General features: G+C 45.0%; 1 protein-coding gene across 1 annotated transcript in view; it reads left to right on the plus strand.

Moving 5' to 3' along the window:
* AP1G1 (adaptor related protein complex 1 subunit gamma 1) overlaps positions 1-24,285 on the plus strand; it is a 707,422-nt gene that overhangs the window by 132,323 nt on the left and 550,814 nt on the right. Inside the window, exon 5 of the mRNA XM_069217071.1 lies at positions 19,763-19,859. Within this exon, the coding sequence (XP_069073172.1) occupies positions 19,763-19,859 (97 nt within the window). The remainder of the gene's footprint in view (positions 1-19,762; positions 19,860-24,285) is intronic.

Genomic DNA, 24,285 nt, shown 5'->3' on the forward strand with positions numbered 1-24,285 from the left:
TCACTTTCCCACTCCAGAGGTTAAAACCAATATTCTGATGGAGGTGTTGCAGCATGGAAAGTTGAGTTTTTTGAGCCCTAGTCCCATTTAGTAAAGCCCTCACAGATGTATTGTATTGTATTGTAATCGTATTTATATAGCGCTTACTACCCCTGACGAGGCGTCAAAGCGCTTTTCGATGAGTAGCACGCTACTCCGGTACCCAAAAGAATTAGTGATGGATTAGTATAATTTAATAAGGAGTACAGTTTTAGTATTATTATGAGTTAATTTGAGTTGCGGATATGAGAGTTTGTTAGTTAGATTGACTGGAGTAATGGAGGGGTGGAGGAGGAAAGAAATCCAGAAGTGTTAATTGGGAGTTTATCCTTCATTTACTCAATCCAAAGGCTTGACATGAATAAAAGGGGGAGCGGAGGGGAAAGAGGATGTGGAAGGGTTAGGGAGAGCATAGTAGGAGGGTGAGATGAATGCAGGAGAATTTAGTAGGGTTGTGTGGGAGGTCACAGAGGTACAGTGAGGTTTGGTGAGTTAGATGTGGAGGTGGAGGGAAGAGCTTAGGCAGAGATGTTTAGGAGATGAAAGTGGTCGAAGGGATTTGGGATGAGTCCGAGTGAGAATGGAGGATAGTTTGATAGAGACATGACATAAGAGTGATGAGTAGATAAGTGTGATAAAAGAGAGCAGAAATTCATAGATATCTAGTATAACAACCCAAAAAACCAGGAGCCATGCAAAGATCCACAAACATGCCAGGCACAGAAACAACATATACACATACATACACATATATATATTTATACACACACATATGAATACAACACACATATGCACATATAATACATAATTAGAATCATGGGTAAAAATATACTTAGTCATCCATCCATCATCCTGGTAAAAGGCGGGAATTCCTTTACCTACTTCGAGGGTGGACGGGGTGTGGCTCAGCGGGCGGAGCTTACAGGTGCTTTATAAAGGGAGAGCCTTCTACTCTGTGTCTCCAGCAGAGGAAGATAGAACCCGCGCGTCTCAGTCATATACAGATTACGCTCCAGTACATCCTCAGTTCACCTCCAGGAAGGATTCTAGATCTTTTCTGCTATGGGATCTCTGAGCGCACAGCCTTGCTTTATCTTTGCCAAGTCCAAGAGTTAGGGTGGCTTGTCCTTTCCAGAAGGTGAGCTTCAACTGCGGCATCTGCTGCGTTTATATTGTACACTAGGGGTACGTGATGGGCCATGGGGTAAACGTCTCCAGCAACCTTGTGTGCCTTTGGCAATGCTATTGTTACTAGTGCGTCTTTGTGGAGATGTCCTCGTGCTTCTGAGCATCAATAACGCACCACGTGAATCGGCGGTAAACGCAGTGGGGTCGTTTGGAAAGATGACCATCATCCTGGTAAGAGGCGGGAATTCCTTTACCTACTTCGAGGGTGGACGGGGCGTGGCTCAGCGGGTGGAGCTTACAGGTGCTTTATGAAGGGAGAACCTTCTACTCTGTGTCTCCCGGAGAGGAAGATAGAACCCGCGCGTCACAGTCCGATACAGATTACGCTCCAGTACATCATCAGTTCACCTCCAGAAGCTAAGCTTCAACTGCGGCACCTGCTACGATTATAATTGTAAGTACTTCCTTTGAGGATTAGTTTCTGTAAAATGAGCATCGTGGCCTACTCAACCGGAGTATTTTCTACGAGTATGTCAGTAAGCGTTACCTAGCATGTTTCATACGCCCCGTTTATATTGTACACTAAGGGTACGTGATGGGCCACTGGGTAAACGTCTCCAGAAACCTTGTTTTCCTTTGGCAATGCGATTGTTACTAGTGCGTCTTTGTGGAGATGTCTTCGTGCTTCTGAGCATCAACAATGCACCACCGGAATCAGCGTTAAAAACGCATTGGGTCGTTTTGGAAAGCTGTCCATCATCCTGGTAAAAGGCGGGAATTCCTTTACCTACTTCGAGGGTGGACGGGCGTGGCTCAGCGGGCGGAGCTTACAGGTGCTTTATGAAGGGAGAAACCTTCTACTCTGTGCCTCCAGGAGAGGAAGATAGAAACCGCGCGTCACAGTCAGATACAGATTACGCTCCAGTACATCATCAGTTCAACCTCCAGTAAGGATTCTAGATCTTTTTCTGCTATGGGATCTCTGAGCGCACAGCCTTGCTTTATCTTTGCCAAGCCCAAGAGTTATGGTGGCTTGTCCTTTCCAGAAGCTGAGCTTCAACTGCGGCACCTGCTACGTTTATATTTGGAAGTGCTTCCTTTGAGGTTTAGTTTCTGTAAAATGAGCATCGTGGCCTACCCAACCGGGGTATTTTCTACGAGTATGTCAGTAAGCGTTACCTAGCATGTTTTATACGCCCGTTTATATTGTACACTAAGGGTACGTGATGGGCCACGGGGTAAAAACGTCTCCAGCAACCTTGTGTGCCTTTGGCAATGTGATTGTTACTAGTACGTCTTTGTGGAGATGTCCTCGTGCTTCTGAGCACGAACAACGCACCATCGGAATCGGCGGAAAACGCGGTGGGGTCGTTTTGGAAAGCTGTCCGGATGCAGATGTGGATACCTGGGCCCTAGACTGCACTCAGGCCATCTGTTCTTTGCCAGATTCAGATGCTGTCACCCTGCTCCAGACAACTCTGCTTTCCTTACTGTGCACCCTACTCCTGAAAGTCTTGTGGTGCAGGCTTTGACCAGCAGAGTGAACCCTAATGTTTCCCACTATAGTGGAATTGAAGATGATAGAGTCCTTTGGCCAGTTTTGCTGTTGGTTACGTGAAAGCCAGCTTGCCTGTGCCTTGCCCATGGAACCTGCATAAGCTCTGGCCATTCGTTTTCATGTCATCCAGCAAGGTCGTGATGCAGCCAACATCACCATTCGTTGTAGACTGGATACTGTTGACATTTTGGTAAGGCAATTGCTACTAGTGTGGCCATTTGCAGACATGCATGGATGTGATCTACTGACTTTTCAGGAGTCATCCAGGCCGGTCCTATGAATGTGCCTGTAGGAAAGTCACCCTTTTTGGCATGGTTATCCCCACTTTTTGCCTGTTATCAGTGTGCTTAGACTGTTTTCACTGGGATCCTGCTAACCAGGACCCCAGTGATTGTGCACTCTCCTCCTAATTGTTTTGCTTTGTACATTTACACCCAACAATTGGCATACTGGTGTACCCCTGTAGGTCCCTAATATATAGTACTTGGCTAACATAGGTATTGGTACACCAGGGGTCCCCCCCATGCAAAATGTGTCTGCAGGACTTCCATTTGCAGCCTTTGTGAACAGGTGAGAGTGCCATTGCTCTACTGGTCACTACACCAGGTCACTGTAAGTCTCCCCTATGATTGGCCCTTTCAGCCCAAAGGTCAGGGCGCAGGTTCCTGTGTATGAGGACATCCCTGCATGAGCAGAGGTACCCCTTTGAACTCCAGTTCCAACGCACTGGACTTCAGAAGAAAACGAAAGCCATTTTACCTGGTCTGGCCACAGGCCACTACCTGTGGTCCAGCTACACAATGGTAACCACAAACCTAGGCATGTTTAGTATCACACGTTGGAATCATACCCAAATGCTAATGCCAGTATTGGTGGATTGATTCTATGCACTCTGGGGGCTCCTTAGAGGACCTCCCGGTACTGCTGCTGCCAGTCTTCCAGGGTTTGTGAGCAGCCCACACTGCTACAGTTACTCAGCCATGTTTCTGTCCTCCTGCCGCTTGACCAGCTCAAGCAGGGGAAGTCAGAACACAGTCCCTTTTGTGGGAGAGGAGATGCATCACCCTCTTCCTTTGAAATAGGAGTTACTGGTCTGGGGAGGGGCAGCCTACCCATGCAACCACACTGCTTTGAAGGGCACATTTGGTGCCCTCCTTGCATAAACCAGTTTGCCCCAGTCCAGGGACCCCTGGTCCCTGCTCTGGCACGGAACAGCACAAAGGAAAGCAGAGTGCCACTCCCCTGTCCATCACCACCCCAGGGATGTTGCCCAGAGCTCCTCCAGGTGGCCACTTGAATCTGCCATCTTGGAAACAAGATGTGCAGAGTCCCCTGGGAGTATATGGTTGGTCAGGAGAGGTAACTGACGTCAGTGAGCCCCTCTGATAGATGATCACCCTGCAAAGTGACCAAGTCCCCTGTTAGGGCTCTTTAGGGACTCCCTTGCAAGTGGGTCCCCAGATTCGGTGTACAAGACTCCATCAGGTGGTGGACTCCTCTGCATCAACCGTTTCTGCTCCTGGCCACTGGAACCACTGCTGGACTTCTCAGGAACCAAAGAAGCCTGCAACCCCCGAGATGACCCCACCTTGCAACATTGTTTCTCCAGCTCTTTCCAACATTTCCACGGCTGTGCATTCTCTGGGGTCGGCAAGACTTCAGCTGCGCCAAAGAAGCAAGGAGGAATCTCCCTTGGAGTGAAAAGGTCACTCCCCTGCATTCGCAGGCACCTAAGGCAACAATATCCATCTGCAGGGATCTGGTCTCCGCTGGAACTGCGTGGATCTCCCAAAACGGGGTGGTTCTGAGTGGTCCTCCTGGTCCTCTCTGCCTTCTGTCCGACTTGGGAGACGGTGAGTCCTTGCCTCTCCCTGCAGGACAGAATCCCTGTGCACCACAACACTTGCAGAAACCAAGGCTTGTTGAGTCCTGCTCCGAGGGATCTTCAAGTTCATCCTTGCAAAGGCAGTGTCCTCTCTGCTGCTCCAGCGACGTAGGACTCCTCTCCAGGTGTTCTTACAGTGCCTGCTGCCAGTGGGTTGCCTGTTGGGGGTTACAGTTGCTTCTGCTGGCCCTCCTGACTGCTGAGGGTCTGCCCAGGCTCCCCTCCAAGGGTCTTCCCCTGAACCTTCATGGTCCTAAGCACCTCTGGAAATCCTCTTCTGCCCGGCTTTGCCAAGGCTTTTTGGTGGTTCTCCTGACCACTGACCCATCTGCGACCCGGCGACTGATGTGGGACAGCTTCTGTATGACTTCAGAGACTCCTCTGCAGCTCTTGGGCTCCCCAGCTGACCTCCATCTTCCACTGTCGACCCGGATCTTCTCCTACGGAAGGGTAGGCAGTGGCTCCTGCCCCACCTGGACACGCCAGTGTGGACTGGACTCTGTCCCCTTCTTTTGCAGGTCATCGTTGTCCAGAATCCACTGTTTGATTCCACTGGGCTGGTTGCAAACTTCCTTTTCCAAGTCTCCTTGTTAGACTATGGGAAGACCAGGTAACTTAACTGTGCTCTCCTGGGTGCTGGGGGGGCTCATCTAGGTACTCAACTTGTGGTGTTCCAAGTTCTCCCAGCTCCATACTAACTACTCCACATCCTTGGGTGGGGGACCTGACGTCACATTCCACTATTTTAGAATATGGTTTGGCCCCCCCTATAGGGCCCTATCTATTTTCTGCTATTTTTTTTTTTTTCCCCCAATGCTTGCGTTTCTATGCTAAATCCTTGCACTTTGTATATATAGTGCATACTTACCTCCAGTTGGGGGTCTCCTTATAGTATTTTAGTTCAGTGTTACTGTAATAAAGTGCCTTTATTTTTGCAACACTATGTGGTTTTGTTCATGTGAGACAAGTTACTGTGTGACTACTGTGGTATTGCAATTTGAACTCCTCCTAGATAAGTCTTGGCTGCACACCACACCTACCTCTAGAGAGCCCTGGCTTCCAAGATACAGTTCACTAGCTAATAAGGGGTTGCCTGGACCTTGTATTGGGCACAAACAGCGTACGTGTCCACAACACACCAGTCTAACCTTCCTACAGTGCCGTTCCCCAGTTCTGGACTGTTTGGAGATAAAGCTGGCTTGACCCTGGAGCTATATAAAGATAGCAGGGCCACAGCACACTTTATGGAATTTTCTGCTTGCTACTGCACCAGTTGTTCGACACACTTTCTTTGGTAGGGGCTCCCAGTAATGCAAACAGCCTTGAAGATGCAACAATCTCTGTAGCTCTTTTGTGGGTGTGGTACCCATCTGAGAGGACAGCCAGGATAGCGGGCAGCCCAGTCTTCCACCCCTTCAGCTGGTGTCCCCTCCAGGCCACTTTTGTGTTCCTTTGTAAACACAGAGCCATTCTGGATTGCAAGCGATCACTTTGGACAGATAGTCCTGCAAATTGTTCAGTGGGCTCACACCTTACCATTTTCTGAAACCCCACTGCATCTGTCCCATCCTCTGAATTGCTGGCCGAGGCTGTCTTGACCAAGGAGACCAAAGAGTGTCCTGATGACAGAAGTTGGTAGTTATTTCCGCTAACTCCTGGTGCCAAAAAAGGATGGCAGCCTTCATCCTATATTAGACCTTTGCCCTCTCAATATCTTTCTGAAAAAGGACAAGTTCAAGATGCTCACCATGACCCAGGTCTTGTCTTCCCTCGACCCTTTAGAAAGGATGGTAGTACAGGACCTGTTAGAGGCTTGTTTTCACATCCCTGTCCTGTAAGCCCACAGTTGTTACCTGTGTTTCATTGTAGACCGGGAGCATTTCCAATTTGCTGTGATCCCCTTTGGTCTTTCCGCTCCTTTTGAATTTTAACGAAAGTGATGAGGGTGGTTATAGCACATGTTCAAAGGTCAGGGGTCCTACCCTTCCCTTAACTCAAGGACTCAAGGTGGGCTCACCCTAGATAGTAGTGTACTACCTCCAGACTTTGGCAAACTTAAAATTAGGGTTCACTATCAATTTGACGTTGTCTAAAATAATTCCTTCACAGATGCTCCATTTCATTGGAGCCATTCTGGAGGCAGTTTTGCACCTATCTCTGAGAAGAGAGTCCAAGATGTTTAGGCTATAATATTGATGTTTCAAGCTCTGTCCTAGATCTCAATATGCATCACTCTCGAGTCTGAGGCTTCTGGGACTGATGGCCTGTTGCATCTTGCTGGTCAAGCACGCTAGATGGCATATGCAGGCTCTGCGGTGGAATCTGATGTCTCATTGGGCACCGCACCAGGGGGATCTTTCTGACCTGGTGCAGATTTCGGAGTAGAGTGCTAAAGATCTGCAGTGGTGACTGCGGGACCACGATTGGGTTGGAGGAAGATCTCTCTCATTACCGCATCCAGAGCTTACAGTAGTGACCGATGCATTGCTTCTTGTTTGGGGAGGCTATCAGGAAGAGGTGAATATTAAAGGCATCTGGACTCCGGCAGGGGCTCAGCACTAGAGCAGCCTTCTAGAGCGGAGAGCCTTCCATTTGGTGTTGAAAGCCACCTGGCCCTCCAGCAATGGAAAGCTGATGCAGTTGCTCAGAAACTGCACTGTAGCCATGTGGTACTGTGAAAAAGCAGGGATTGGTAGAGTCCTGTTTTTTGATGTTACTAGATGGGCCCGGAATGTTTGATGACTACACCTGGCAAGTTCCTTGAATGGCAGAACCTGTGCACAGTGCAGTCGACGTCTCTCGGGTTATGATTCGCAATTACATCCTGAGTTAGTGTGTAACCGTAGGTCTTTTTTTTGCGAATGTGGAGAACCCTGGCTTGATGTTTTCACCACTGCTGAGAACCTGCAGTGTCGGCACTTATGTGTGTTAGGGTTTAGTAGGCATCTTGCTTAGACGCTCATTCCACGTAGAGTGTAACTCTGGACTCGTGTGTCTTTCTGGCGATACAGCCCATGCCTAAAGTTCTGAATATTGGACATCCATGCCCAAGTCCTTCTAGTGGATCCAGACTGGGCAGGTGTCCTCTGATCAGGCTGCCTCTTCGGGAGAATCTCCTCTTGCAGCAGCAGGACATGGTCCTTCAGCCTGGCCTTCACAAATTCAACCTCCATGCTTGGAGATTGAGCCTACCACACAAGTGAGCTTCTAAACCCCTCCATGCCAAGCTGTCCCAAAGTTTTGTGGTTTGTGTTGTCCCTAGCCCAGCAAGGCCTTGCTATGTTCACTTTTAGAGTACTTGTCAGCTCTTAAGGTCTCTCGACATATGCTTGACCAGCCTTCATTATTTAAATCTCTTGTTATGCAGTTCCTCAAAGACTACAGTATATATTTGCTTCTTCTTTTGAAAAGCCCCAATAGGACTTTAATTTGTTCCTCACATTCCTCATTTGTACACCTCTCCACAGTTGTTGTCTACAAATCCTTGCCTTCAAGGCAATTTGTTGCTGTAACCTCATTGCAACAGCTCAGTGAGTTACAAACCCTTTGTGTTACCCTGGCGTATACCTTGTTCTAACATTCAAAATGGGGAGCACCCTGTCTTCCATTCCAGCATTTGTGACCCCAAAGCATCATGGTAAATGCAGTCATTAGCACAAATTTGAATAGAGTTTTGAAAGTTTTTCACCATAAGTTGGTGCGGCGAGTGGCGTATCTTCGGACACGTGTTTCTGGCTATTTGCCCGTCATCAGCGAAGGGCAACGTGTAGCTGGCGGGGTTGCTTGAAATGCCGCCTTGAAAGTATTCACAGGTTTAAGTACCACTCAAGAAGGCACACAGGTGCTTCACCCGAGCTCGTCAGCTCAGAGGCTCATGGGAGCCTTAATTACAGCAGTCAAAATGGGGAGCACCCTGTCTTCCATTCCAGCATTTGTGACCCCAAGGCATCATGGTAAATGCAGTCATTAGCACGAATTTGAATAGAGTTTTGAAAGTTTTTCACCATAAGTTGGTGCGGCGAGTGCCGTATCTTCGGACACGTGTTTCTGGCTATTTACCATACCTTGTGCTACCCTGCCAAACTAGATCTCCGGACCCTAGCTTCCTTCTGAAGGTGATGACTGCATTTCATGTTGGTCGGGCTCTACCCTTCTGCCATATTTGTTGAACCTTATACCTCTAAGGAGGAGGAAAGGCTTCATCAAATGGATTAGAAAAGAGCCCTTAGCTTCTAATATTGATCATACTAGCGACAACCTGGTGGATTATCAGGTCTTCATCGAGTTCACTGGAGCAAAGAAAAGCAACACTGCACAGAAATGGACCATCTTGTGATGGATGCTGCTCTGCTTTATGATCTGCTAAGCACTGGCCAAAAAGGAGCATTCTTAAGACTTATGGACTCATTCTACCAGAGCCAAAGATGTTACCAGTGTGTTGGCCTGCCGGGTGTCTGTGCTAGACTTTTTGTCAAGCTGCTACGTGGGCGCCCCTCTATACGTTCATGAGGCACTATGGTCTGGTCAGCCTGGTCTCCAGTGAAGTGCATTTTGTCTGCTTGGTCCTGGTTTGAGCCAGTTCACAGCTCCACCACCTAGGAAGGATTGCTTAGGCATCTATTCAAAAGGTGAGGAATATGCAGTTAGAAGCCTCTATTAGAAGAGTGAGTTACTTTTGTTAATGCTCTTTCTGTTCGAGACTGGATTTAACCTCCCATTCCTCACTGACCATTTCACCTCCCCATTCTTTGAACTGGTCTCTTCATTTCCCCCCAAAAGATCCCAAATTAGAAAGATGCACACTGGTCAAGACAAACCTGTTAGGCTTTGTGTCTGCAGGAGCAAAATTGTCAAGACCGCAACTGTTGAGAGCACCCATGGGTGGCGCCTGTGCAGGTTCGTTCATGTAACATCTGTTGCAGAATGAAGTTGACCTGGAGCTTCTGGTTCGCAGGTGTACCTCTAAAACATTGCCGGATCCAATCTGACTTCTGGGAAGTATTCAGAAGGTGAGGAACCTGCAGTTAGATGGTCCAGAAAGAGTGTTACCAAAGTTATTTATTTTTTATCACTACAATTTCATATATTGCAACAGATTATTTTCCCTTAGGAAGCTGTTTTTCGTAAAAAATAGCATTTGCTACCTGCTTTCCAAAGATCTGAACGGTAGTTTAGTGTGTGCTGGGTTTTGTGTCTAGACTGTCCAGTGTAGACTTGGAAGATAGTTAGTTAAAAGCTAAAGACATTCCTTGTGTTCCGTCGGAAGACTCCATATATGATGTAGCATTTGCTGCCATTCTTTCCCCTTTGCTCTTCTGAGGATGACCGAAGACTTACCAAAAGGGAAGCTTCAATATCTAAATGTGGATGGCACAGGGGAAAATTATGCTGTACAGTAAAGCTAACAAATTATGTATTACTTTTACATGAAAATGTAGTCTGCACATGATTGTGTATTCCTTAAGTGTCCATCAGTGATGTCCCCAAATAAAATGTGTTTCTATCAGAGACATTTACAGCCAGTCTTGTTTCTTTCTTTTCTTTGTAGATTCCTTCCAGAACGTGTTTTGTTAGATAGGAAATTATCTCTTAAGCTTCATTAGGGCTATATCATTCAAATAAGAGATCAAATATTATATTTATGTATAAAAAGTGTGGTTCAGAATGTGTAGTCTGTATTCCATTGTGCTTAAACCAAATAAGGTACTCTGCAGGAAAATGTGTTGGTATCCCAGTTGGGAGAAGTGTAGAATAGGGAATGAGCAGTGCATGATGTGCCAGTATACAACTACTTGCCCTGCAGGATGGTATCCTCATGACACCCTGTAGTGTCTGTCACTCCCCATGTAAACAGCGTATTCATTTTACTCTGGAATCCTCTAAATATAGAGGTAGCAACCTTTCAGTTGCTTCGGCATTGGAGAAGTCATGCAGTCAGCCTAGAACACATCTTAGTGTGTAGGTCAGCACAACAGTCAAAGTGCTATCAAAGGCTTCTTTCATAACATTCAGCAGAATACAATGCCAGCAAGAGTCTTGGATGTATAATGTGGGGCAGAATTGGTAGAAAGCCTGATTTATCTCAAATGCCAACGTTTGTCTTGTCTTCTGAAAGCCTACCTTGCAACCTACTCTCAGCTTATGGAAACTGCACATGTTGGGGTTTATAATATATTCCTTGATGATCTACCACCATTTGTGTTCTTTAGAAATTATCTTTGAAAACTCTGCTCCATATATGGGTTTTTATGACCACAGTATAACTATTGTTTTCTAAATGCAACTAAGGAATCGGAACATGGCACAAATATGTTTTTAGTTCTTTTAAGACCCCAACTACTTTTTGACCCTTCGTACCTAGAGGGGAAAAAATGTGAAGTTGTCTTAGCCCTACATGCTTCCTAGATCATCCCAGAACCAGTCTCTGTTATACCATTATTTTCCTAAGGATGTTTGAGAAATCCAGCGGTCTTGTGCAAGCTGCCATATAATGGGTAGAGTTTTACACCTAATACGTTCTATTACCATCATAGCAGCAAACATTAAAGGCATCTAGTGTGGAGTTACTGTAAAAACAATGCACTATTGTGCCTTGTTCAGGCCCGGTTCTCGAATATAAGTAGGTGAAGACAAGCGTTCTAAGTGAAGGGGTCTATAGGTTCTGAAGTCATTACAGATGTTGCTGTGGATATTTCAACAAACTTTCCATAATTAGCAGTTGCGTTGGTTCTTCACAGGCAAGGATGGCAACATTGTGCACTGTTTCCTCAAGAGTTGCAGGGACACAGTATCTGGGATACGGCCATTGACAAAAACTTGCTCTTTTGCAAACGTGATCACTGCTGTTAAATAGATGAAAGCTGACACAATACTAGTTTGTCCATTGCCAACTCTGCCTCGTATCTTTTTTGTGGGTCTACTTTGAGGATATATGGTCCTTTCAGTAGAAGGCTCTCAGTCTTATTAGTATATAGTACAGTGTCTGCTTGATGCATTACCATCGCGGATATGGGTTGCACAAACTCAAGCAATCAACACTTTATACCTGCCATCCCACATAGGTACTTCTCAATCTAGGTCCCACAACACAGTCGAAGGGATCTAACTTGTTGTAAGTGGTTCACCCATCTATTTCACATTGATAGGCAGCAAAACATTTTAAAATATTTAAGCAATTAAAATTATCACCTTACAAAATGTTAAGAGTTAGAAATAGGTTCTTTAGTTAGCAGTGAGTTTACACCCTGTCCAAGTAGGGAATCCTCACTCTAGTCAGGGTAAGCCTAAGGTAACCTCTGCTCACCCCCTCGGTGGCTTGCCTCAAGCAGTCAGGCTTATCTCGGAGATAATATGTAAAGTATTTGTACACACACATGCACACTTTCACAAAAATCCAACATACACAAGAAAATATCAGTTTTTAAAGTTAAGAGTCTTAATCCAAAGGAATCAGTGGATGAGTTGTTTTAGCACAAAGTACCTGGTAAATGTCAAAAATAAAGCCGCAAGAGATCATGCGTCAGAAAAGCAAGTTATGCGTTGATTCCTTACTTGCATGTGAGGCCGTGTATAGATTCTTTCCCTGCCAGGTAGGAAATGCATTGATTTCCGACACACAGCCCCAGTTCCTTGAGCTGATTTTAGAGATTCGACACTCTGGGACGATGTGTAGAAAATCCAGACTTACAGCAAATATGGATTCACACTGAAGCAGGTAATGTGTTGATTTTGCCGGTGCTGCGTTGATTTTTCTGCTGCAATGGCTGTAGTGCATGGATTTTTGTTTAGGTCACCAGATTCCTCTTCCAACGGTCCAGGGACTGGATTTGGCACCACTTGACAAGTCAGGACTCTCAGTAGAAGAGCCCAGGCACTGGCAGATGAAGTATTCGATGTCCCTGAAACTTCAGAACAGGAGGCAAGCTCAGTTCAGGCCTTTGAAGTCCAGTCCTTTCACTCCTAAGGCAGAAGTAGCAGCAGCAGGCCAGCACAACAAAGCAACTGGCAGAGTGACAGGTCCTCCCCCAGCATCCAGCTCTTCTCCCTGGCAGAATGTGCTCAGTCAGAAGTGTTCTGAAGTTGTGGGGTCACCAGTCCAATATTTATGCTCATTCTGCCTTTGAAGCAGGCAGACTTCAAAGGAACGTGTTTGTAGTGCACAAGACCCTGCCTCACTCTGTGCTAGCCCTAGACACACTCTAAGGAGTTGGAGAATGCATTGTGTCAGAACAGGCACAGCCCTATTTAAGTGCAGGTGTCAACTCTGCCCACCACTCTAGCCCAGGAAGACCCATCAGGATATGCAGGATACACCTCAGCTCCCTTTGTGTGACTGTCTAGAGTGAATTCACAAACAGCTCAACTGTCAGTCTGACCCAAACGTGTTCAGTAGCCAGGCAGAGGCACAGAATGGTTAAGCAAGAAAAAAGCCCACTATCTAAAAGTGGCATTTTCAAGCTTACAGTCTAAAAACCAACTTTACCAAAAGATGTATTTTTAAATTGTGATTTCAGAAAGCCCAAGCTCTATATCTGCTCCCTATGGGAGAGATAGGCCTTGCAATAGTGAAAAACGAATTTAACAGTATTTCACTTTTAGGATGTGTAAAACACACCAGTACATGTCCTCACTTTTGAATACACTGCACCCTGCCCTTGGAGCTGCATTGGGCCTACCTTAGGAGTGGCTTACGTGTAGTAAAAGGGAAGGCTTGGCCCTGGCAAGAGGATACTCTTGCCAGGTCGAACTGGCAGTACAAAACTGCACAAATACACTGCAATGACAGGTCTGAGACGTGTTTACAGGGCTATTCATGTGGATGGCACGATCAGTGCTGCAAGCCCACTATATTAGCATTTGATTTACAAGCCCTGGGCACACATAGTCCACCTTACTAGGGATTTACTACTAAATCAAATATGCCAGTCAAGGAGAAACGACTCACCAGTCCAATTTAGACAGAGCACATTCACATTAGCACTGGTTAGCAGTGGTAAAGTGCCCAGAGTCCTAAAGCCAGCAAAAATGAAATTCAGCACAGGATCCGAACCCAGGAGGTCGGATGCAAAAAGTCAGGGGAAACCCTACAGAAAGGGCCATTTCCAACAGTATGTGTAAATTCCTAGTTTTTCACCGAGTTTATGAAGAAGCTGCCACATAACCACCCAATCATAGAGGGACAGATACTTGAGGGAGCTGCCGCAGGAAATTCCAACAATTGCTGAAAGAGGCTATACAGAGTACCCAAAACAAAAGAACAGAGCCTTACATTTCAGATATTTTCTAGTAATGGGAGGAATCGGAGGGTAGAGAAGCTTAACTGGTAACTCTGAAATCGGTAATTTCGTATGGCAACCCTTAAATGCATTATCTTTTTGTTGCATTAATGAGAATATCTAGTTACCTATCTGCATGGTTCTCCTGTGCCGCGGGATCCTTTTCTTTAGTGCTGCGCGGGCTCTTTCTGCAACTTCTGTGTCCCCGTCCTGTGGGACTCCTGCAGGTACTGCCTCTGCTCCTGTGGACTCTGTGACGCTGAGAGTTCCCTGTGACTCCCTCTCCTGGGCATTGCTGGTCCCCGGCAGCACCACTTTTCCACTAACTGCGAGTTTGCCTTTGCCAAGGATTGCTGGAGGAATTCCCGCACCGACAACCATCTTCAGTCTTCACTCTAGCGTGGGACATCTTCTGCATCCGTCAGGAACTCTTCTCTGGCTCCAGGGTTGCAGTCCTGATGTGTTCTTCCTCATCGTTGACCAACACCTGCAAGTACAGCTGGGTGGGTAGTAGCGTCTTCTCCTTCTGTACTCCACTGTAACTCTTGGACTTGGTCCCCTCTCTTCACAGGTCTTCTTTCTTCAGGAATTCACTGCTGGTTTCTTGCAGTCTTGTCTGGGTGACTTATTTTCTTTTTTCCTCCTTTTGGGTGGTTTGGGGAAATTCCAGTGATTTACTCCTGCTTTCCTGGTCACTGGGGGGAGTACTGTTACTTACCCCTGTGGTTTTCTAGTACTACAAGTTCCCCTTTACATATTCCATTTACCTAGGTGGGAGTCCTGTGTTCGCATTCCATTTTTTTTTTTTTTTACTATATGGTTTGGGCTCCCCCTAGGGTCACTATTGGTCATTGCTATTTGCACTGTTTTTTCTAACCTTTTCTATACCTATTACTGTATACTAGTGTTTATATTTGGTGTATTACCTCCTACTGGAGGGTTGCTCTTCTAGTACTTTGTGGTATTGTGTTCTAAAAATAAAGCACCTTTATTTTTGTACAACTGAGTGTTTTCTTTCATGTGTGTAAGTGTTTGACTACAGTGGTATTGCATGAGCTTTGCATGTCTCCTAGTTAAGCCTTGACTGCTCATCCACAGCTACCTCTTGAGAGCCTGGCTTCTAGACACTCTTACACTTCACTAAAAGTGGATTCCTGGACCTGGTTTAAGGTGTAAGCACCTTGGGTACCCATCACACACCAGGCCAGATTCCTACACTCTTCTTCTCGGCATCCAAAACACACCAGAAAGGTGGAAACCAAACTATTTCTGGCTCTGAGCCATAAGGATGCTTCCAAGCAATCTCATTCCCATCTCTCAGGTAAGTCCCTGACAGTGAGCAATCCTTGAAGGGGTCTCATTGCAAAAAATGTAATTAACACTACCAGAATGAGAAATCTTCTTCCACAGAGACAGCAATGATACATTCTTCCTTACTATTACTTATTTAAAATAAGATTGTACATTCTTCTGTCTGTGGAGCAAAGCTGCTTCTCCCTTTTACTGAAGCTCTGTTGGAGTTGGCCTTGGCAACCTGCGAGAAGTCCATTTTTGTGCTTGCCAGCTCACAGAAAAGCTTGTCTGGCACCATAGGCTTATGCACTATTATCCAAAGTACTTAATGCACCCTTTCACCACCTCTTCCCCCCCCCCCTTTACTTAATGCTTTCTGGTCCTTAAGAGTTATGCCTTCACTTGCCTCTCTCCGGAAGTGACCCCATGCCTCGATCTTGGGTGTAATTCTTGCTCCAAAAAAGGGCCATAGTTGTGGTGCTCATGAAACGGCAGGGCACAGGATTCAACACTCTACATGGTCACTAAAAAGGACTGGAGAATGAAGCTAGTCCTGGACCTGAGAGTTGTGAAACTTTGTGCATCTTGATAGTTTCAGAATGCTATTCTTTCACTGATTTAGTTCCTCCTCTCATGAGTCTGTACCTCCTGGACACTCAAAATTGGATGGTGTGCCTGTATTTCCGTTATCTTTTTTTATCTTCCAATATTCCTTGCTCACAGTTGCAATCTCAGCTTTATAGTGGAATCCCAGCCCAGCACTACCAATTTGTAGTTTCCTTTGTTCATAAGTGTGAGCCACCAGTATTCCCGATACTACTGGTTGTGGGCACTGTTTATTAGGAGGCCACGTGTTGGGCTGCTTTTGCATTAAAATCTGCTATTCCTTGGTTAAAAAACTCTTGAGTTGGCCTTCATGCTCGTTCTAGGAGGGCCTTAACAGCTTCCACTGCTCTCAACACTGATGTCACATTGATTGACATTTGTTGGATGGCCACTTGATTTTCTCTGCAGATCTTTTATGCCACTGATTTTGCAGTGGAATAGACCTAAAGGGATGATTGGTACTTTGAAGGCCATATTGCATGACTTCTTCCGTGTAAACAACATTAATTACTTAATCCTTCCATTTGCAGTTGGGATTGCTTTAGGCTTATTCATAAGATGGCAAATATGCAGAAACAAATATCTGGCAGAAAAATGTACTCCCTTCTGGTAATGATATGCTCGATGGCATGATTGTGTCTGTAGATACATATGCTTTGCATAAGTCCACCATCTTGTGTGTGGTCCGGAGTGTTACAAGTTTTTTTTGTTTGAAGAATCTTTTTGAGGCACGAGATCATGTGACGCTTCTCGGTGATAATGCGTATGGACATCAAGTCCTTTCTTAGATAGTTTTCTCTATGCCGTTGGGCCTAATCTTCCACGTGGTGTTGGAATACGCAGGGCTAATGGAACAACTCCATTTCGCTTTTGCCCTCAATGCCACTTGAAATTCCCCCACACCTACCATCATTTGGTGTGTCTCGCCCCAGACCACAACAAACAAATTTGCAACGCCTGCTGTTCCTTTCGATCCAGGAAGATGCTCCGTGACCTAAGAAGCTTGTAGGTTAGAGACTGTGTCCAAAACACCAGGCAACACTCTGGATATCTTCAGGGAAGAGCACATGCAGGAGGAGCCGGAACAGGAGGAAGCACTTTCTACATGGAAGATTTTAGGTCTGATGTCCAATCGGACATCAAGAGCCAGCCAATCACCTCCTCGCAAACCCATGAGTAGAATAGTACCTACTCCCCATACAAAGACTTTAAAGAAACCCCTGAAGCAGGTTGCCAGACTGCCCCTGTTTTCGGGTCATGGTCAGATCCAAAAATCAACTTTGGCTGCATCGCATCCCGGCTGTGCACTGAAAACAGCCAAGACCAAGACATCTTCAACAGCGACCTTTGGCTCTGCGACATCCCAGACAGCAAAAAGGAACTGGGAGAATAATAGCCCCCCCTCTCCCCCCACCCCCCCTTCTTTCCAGTCAAAGGGGAGTTCATCTTTGAAGATGCTTTGGACACTGCTCCTCCCCCTATAAAGGTCTCCAAGGACAAAGCTCCAGTTCAACCTCAGCCTTCTCCACCACACTCGCCAGTGCTTCCTTCTACTCCTCCACCACCTCCCCAATATCTTAGACCGTAGTTTTCACCTCGGAGTTCACCACCACCTTAGGGATATGATTTCGGTGACAAGCCACAAGAGATGCACCCATGGGATTCATACAATCCAGATTCTTCCTGCCAAATGATCCCGACTTCTAGCGCGACTATTACCACCTGAAGGCACAACATTGTATCAGCAGGTCATAGCAAGGGCATCGGCATACCACAATGTTCAGCCGCACACCTACTCTATTGAAGAGGTTTACCTCTTCGACACTCTCACTACCACACAGTCAGTTTTTACCCATTTTGCCAGGCATGCTCAGACATGCCAATGATATTTTAAAAGAATCCTTAATGTCTTGGGTTATCACCCCAAGGGTGGATAAGAAATTCAAGGCTGCACCCACATATCCTTTATTTATACAGGGTCAAATCCCTCCTGACTCCATAGTCAGTACAGCACGAAAACATGCCAGTAGGGAATCCACAGGAGATATGCTTACTCCTAAGGAAAGTAAAAAAATAAATAAAAAAAAACTAGATACAGCGGGAAAGAGTGGCTGCACAGGCTGCCAATCATTGGCGTATCGCCAGTTCGCAAGGCACTTTTAGCACGATACGACAGGGCCCAGTGGGACGAAATGGAGGATATCCTCCAGTGCCTTCCAGAGGAACATCGCAAAAGGGCACAAGAGATAGTTTCAGAGGGTCAGACCATCTCTAATAATTCTGTTAGGTGTGCAACTGATGTCTCAGATACCACAGCACTTGATATTAACAATAGTGTCATTGTACATTACCACGCTTAGCTTAGGTGTTCGGTATTCAAGCCAGAAAAACAACAGGCATGCCTCAACAGGCCATTTGATAGGGAACACTTATTTGATCCAGAAGTAAACCACACCATAGAAAGTCTTAAAAACTCAGACAGCAAAGGATATGGGGGCATTACTCACCACCACACAACATGGTTATTTTCGTCAGCCACAATTCAGGGAACGCTTCAAACCATCCTCTACCACCCATCCACCTCTCAAAACAAACAAGGTTCCCATTTCTACAATAGAGGTTCCTTTAAAGGATCCTACAGAGGTGCAAACCACAAGGGCAGAGGAAAGCCATCCACCTCCAAGGGAATCTGCCTCCACTGCATGCCAGTGACTATTTACACCGTCCCCCACCTCTCCAGTTGGGAGAAGACTAAACTATTTCTACCCACAATGGTCCGATATCACCACAGGCCGGTGGGTTCTCTCAATTATCCAACATGGTTACTGCCTGGAGCTCACTTTCACTCCACAAAATATTCCCCCTCGTACTCACTAATTCTCACAAGAACATCTTACTGTTCTCAAAGAAGAGGTGCAATCCCTTCTTCTCAAAGGGGCTATAGAACCTGTCCCCTTCTCACAGCAAGGGTCAGGAGTATACTCCCAGTACTTCCTTATACCAAAGAAGGACGGATCACTCAGGCCCATTCTAGATCTCAGACCACTAAATCTCTACATTCTCTTAGAGCGTTTCCATTTGGTCACTCTCCAAGATATCACTCCACTGTTACAGCAAGGCAACTTTGACAGTTTTAGATCTAAAGGATGCCTACTTTCATATTCCCATTCAGCCAGCACACTACAAATATCTCAGATTCGTAATTGTGAGAAAACATTATCTGAATATTTGTTTAGGCTTTCCACTGTTTACCTCTACTGAGTGTACTTTATAAAAGAAGAAACACCATTTACTGTCCTTTTCATTGGTCCGAAATGGTCTTGAGGCAGTACTGGTACACAGATCTGCAACAGCTCTCCATGAAGCCCCATTGTACATTAATTCCATCTATATGCAAACAATGTGGATTGTAATGCAGCTGCTGCATCACAATCCAGCTCTCTATTTGACTTTGTTCTTGAGCACTAGAGTTGGGAAACCTTGGTGTAGTTGTTTCATCAAACTTGAACTAAGGAGATCTCGGTTGAGGATCAGAGAACATGTAACTCGTTGGCTTAGGTTTGGGCTTTTTATTAAGTAGATAGGCTTATAAATAAACACTTTTTTATTATCATGTATGTGTTAATACTGCTTTATACTACTTATAGTGTTACCAGATCTCTCACCCTCATGGCAGTGAATGATTCAGACATGTCTAACTATGAAAGGTAGCAAAGCTGAACTAATTTTTCCTGAAAGGTATGCATTTTGAGGGTGAGCCGTCACTAAATAGGCTTTGGGGTCAATATTGTCTTGCAGCTAAACGATTAGAATAGTGGTACATTTTTTTAGCTGTGAAAATGGATCACCTAATATGGGTTTGAATATGTGCAGTATAAAGAGAGGATGGCATTCTGTACCACCAGTAGCAGTATTGTACAGTGGTGGTTTTGGATGTTGCTCATTGGTGGGCAGTACTAATTTGTGTTTCTCTTGTAGGCTGCTCTTTGTGCAGTGCACGTTATCAGGAAAGTACCGGAGCTGATGGAAATGTTCCTGCCAGCTACAAAAAACCTCTTGAATGAGAAAAATCATGGTAGGTAAATGAGGGGTTATTTGTTTTTTTTTCATAGGCAGTACAGGGCCATTACCTCTACAGTAGTACAGATTAAATGGCACAAGAGAAGATTTGATATTTGTTATTAAATATGTGAAATAATGTGTTGTCTCCTAGGAAATTAAATGCTCAGTCTGTACCACTGTGCTGTGTGTGCTTTTAAAAAAAAAAAAAAAAAAATCTTTTTTTAATAGTTCAGAAAATCAATATTGGAGATTCTCAATCATGGGATCTTTTGCCCCTGAGAATAAAATCAAACCAAGGAATGGTGCAAATAGGCATCAACCTTAGGTGGACAAATTTGATACTGCTGCTTTAATGATTCTCAGGGGCCCACTTTGCTAACATACACTTCAGTAACAGTTTGTTTTTCCACTCTCTTGATAGAGTTCTACATGGCACTGTCCTCTCTTTATATTTATGTAATTTAGTGTGTATGCGTCTTTAGCTTCACTCAGTCTTTTATCTCTTTAATTGTTCTGATGATATTTCCTAAAGGCAAAGTTTTCCTTATTATATTTTTTTTTACTGTCCTCAGAAATACAAAGTGCTATTTTAAGTAAGATTTCCGCTCATGGAGAGTGTCTGAAAGGGAAGGTTCATAACCTCTTGCTGCCCTGCTCCTCTCTGCAATACATTATCTCAGGCCTTGAAAGGGGAAATGTGTAATCATGGCTGGTATTTAGTTGTTGCACAGGCTTTGTGCCTCACTTCCTTCTATCTCTCCCCTGCAGGGTTTCTTTGATTTTGCCACATTTCTCTTATGGACTGTTCCTACCTCATTCCTTTCATTATTATCTCCCCCCTTAAAGATCTGACATGATCTTCAGGGTACCCTTGCCTTCGCCCTTGCCATCTCTCTCACTGAGGGTCTCTTGGTCTTTGACTCTCTTTGAGGCTGTAACTGCCATTGTCACGTTGAGAGTGCCACAACATCAAGATGTCACCCATGTCTGGTATTTAAGATACCTATAGTAAAATCACAAAAAGTCTGCCCTATTCAGTGGTCCAGAAGAAAGATTGATTTCACCCTAATGACAGTCCAGCCAAAACGGCCTTTATGGCCCCTTGGGGCTACAGGAAAACCAGTTTGACCTCTTGGAGCAGATATTGGATTTGAAGTGCATCCAGACTGGTTTAAATGCCTTCATTGAATTGGCCTTCACAACACTTTCACTCAAAGGCCCCTCAGACCACCAGGTTTGGTCTCCAGGCCAAGGAGGATACTCATTCTTTTCATTTTTGTTCTTGGACGCACCATCTGGGACCCCGATTGTGCTACATGTTTAGTTTTTTTTTTTTATTTTTTTTTTTTTAGGTCAGAGGGAGGAGGACCAGAGGAATTTCAGTTGTACTAGTGAACTGAAACCATGCATGTCGGTCAAGCACCATTTCATATCCTAATTAAGATGAGAAATCAGTGCTGCTGTCCTACAAATGTCAGAGTGCAGTCACTTGATGGAGGAAAACAGATGACTTGTTTAACAAGATAATATCTTACTGCACCGATTCAACACACTATACTTGGTTACCATAAAATAACTATCACTTCAGAGTGATAAGATAGCTTGTTGTAAACCATAAAATCTGATCCTCAGAGTACTGTGGTACTTATTTCCAATGTTGAAGGAAAAGAGGGCATCTTGACCCAGTCAGGGCTTCACGTTTTGGCATGCTCTTCCCCACACTCCATTGTAATAATTATGTTGTTGCACTTTTCAATTCTGCATACATACTGAACACGCTTGAACTGTATTATTTTCTTGATACATTGTTGGTTTTGTTTCAGTTGACAGAATACTGAGAAAGCAATTCATAAGTTCCTGTGACGATGTCAGCACTGTAGTATTACAATAATTCAGTAGCGGCTAACCAATCGATTGACCAGGCCAACACATACAATATCTAAATTCTACCTGGTATTTACATATGCATATCTGCTATGATGTTTCTATATTGGTAATTTACCGTAGCATTGTTTTTGGTACACGCTTAGGTTTACCTTATACTCTCTATGACACACAGTAAATCTACATATGGTTCGGCTTGTGACCTGGCTGAAAGCCAGCTTGTACAAGTCACACTTCCTGCACTTTGATAAAAATCTTGGGCAGTAGGGTTTGGGCTTATGTGGGCGGGTAGGGAGGGTTGGCCTCAAGGCCTGCAGTCAACCCCCATTGTGCACAGGAATGCCCCTATGGAGCAGTAGCTAGCTCCCTGCAGGGGGTTGGGTAGTAGGCCTGTAGGCTGTCCACACTACACACAGCCAAAGGCTATGCACAGTGCAGGTTTGTCACTCAGAGGGTTGGGTACAGGGTCTGGTCAGGATTCTTGAATTCCAATACCCTGGGATGGTCAAGGATGGTGATAGGATATGCAAACCAGGATTTCTATAGCATATCCATTTTGTGTTTCTTTTATAATTTTGGTACCTTTTGAAGAATCTGAATTCAACTTTCAGAACAAAAAGGTAATTCACTTTGTCACCCTCATGGAAAGTTTTGCACCAGTCTCTCAAGCCCAAGAAAGAGGGTTTGGGGACCCAGAAGTGTTTTCTATTTGAATTTCCATAAGAAATCTTGCTCTTCAAGACATAAAAGAATAGCTGAAGATTTGCACCAAATATGGCAGAAAGTAAGAGCTATAATCGGAATAATTACTTTTTATGATTTGTTGTAAACCTTTTTAGTTGTTTTTCAGAAACCAGGATTTAAAGAGAGAGGCTGGGGTTGAGCATGAAGGGATTAATCCTCAGAAAAGTTAGAGATATCTGGACTGTTGGTACCGTCTTACTGTGTGGTGCCTAAATAAAAAAATAAATTGTGTCCCTTTGAGTGGCTGATGGTGCTTCTGCTCCTGTTGGTCATTTTAATACTGCAGTACAGGTACAGTGGTACCAAAATGGTCTGATTTTCTGGCAGCAGAACTAAAGAAATGTTGCAACCACCATTACAGAACTTCGGGACACCTAACCGTCAGGACCCCGTGGGGGCGTGGGTTCCCAAAAGAACCCTCCTTAAGGCAATTAAAAAAAAATATATATATAATGGGTTGCTGGTACCACTGCCTGGTACTGCAGTACCCAGCAATGCCTCCCTAGTGGTATCATGGTACTAAAAACACTTTTTTTAACTAAAAGAGAAGGGTCTGGTTATAGACCAGATCCTGAGGCCAGCTACCGTTGTGCAGACCAAATGCTGCAAGGCCAACCCACTGCAGCACATTGTTGATGGCTGTGCACAGTAGGGGGTTGGGTGCCTGTGGGGGATTGGGTGGAAGGCCTGGCTGGCAAATTGGACCCAAGTGTATTTTGTTGAATTACAAGTTAAGTCCTCCAAGTCTATAACACACTTTCACAATCATTAGATGATGTAATTTTACTTGGGAGTGCTGTAATATCGCAGATCATAAGTGCATGATGCGGTTGAAAGTTATAGGTAGTTCACTAAGCAATAACTGGTGAATATCCACATATTCTGGCATGCCTTCAAGTGTACTGTCTGGCATGAACAGGTTTTCCATCTTCCTGTAGCCCACTGATGGACATCAATACCTTTCATGGTGTTCTTGGAAGTTGTGGATTAAAACTGTCCATCTCTGTACCCATCCGTCTGCCGTCAACATTAGCGTGTTTTGAGTTGCTTCAACAATGAAGTTCCTCCAGAACCACGGTTCTTCTTACCAGACTGAACCAGTGTAAGAACTTTTATAATTATTTGGGGTTGGCAGCTGCCCACTTAAGGGGATAATCACAGCTTCCAGGTCACTAAATTAGCCTGAGCTTAGCTCTCTGGTAGCTATGGCACAGAGGAGACCAGCTTAATGTAGGGCAATGTGTGAAGCATGTATGCAGTACCAAAACAGTAATGAATTCAAAATGCAAAACAATAGAAATTCCAAACTGAATTTAAAAAACATGGAGTGAAATTGAGTAAAATGTAATAAACAAAATGACAAAAATATAACATATCAGACATTAATTTCTAAAGTGTTAAGTAGAAATAGCGCATAAGAGCACAAAAGGCCAATGATAGCCATTGGTCTGAGTAGACCGGGACCTAGGCGCTAATTCAGGCCGACTGTGGTGGAGCGCGGGTTTGATACACCATCTAAGTTGGTGCTGCTCAAAGAATATTCCTTCTAGCTTAGTTTCTTATGCCCCAGTCCTCCGTAAGGTTACACTTCTAAAGCCCTCCAGAACCTCAGTGGAGGCACATAGTGTCGGGCATAGGCCAGCAGCATGCCCAGTACTGGTTCAGTTGCCACTGGTCAGATGGATGCTTCTTGGAAAAGGTCTCGTGCAGCTTTCTGTCTCCCTATAGCCACAGTGCTCAGCTAACTGACCCCTGGGGTCCACTTCTTTGTCCTGTGTTCTTGGGAGCAGGTTCAATCCTCTTCTGATCTC

Source organism: Pleurodeles waltl, chromosome 12 (assembly GCF_031143425.1).
Source record: "Pleurodeles waltl isolate 20211129_DDA chromosome 12, aPleWal1.hap1.20221129, whole genome shotgun sequence".
Taxonomy (NCBI): Eukaryota; Metazoa; Chordata; class Amphibia; order Caudata; family Salamandridae; genus Pleurodeles; species Pleurodeles waltl.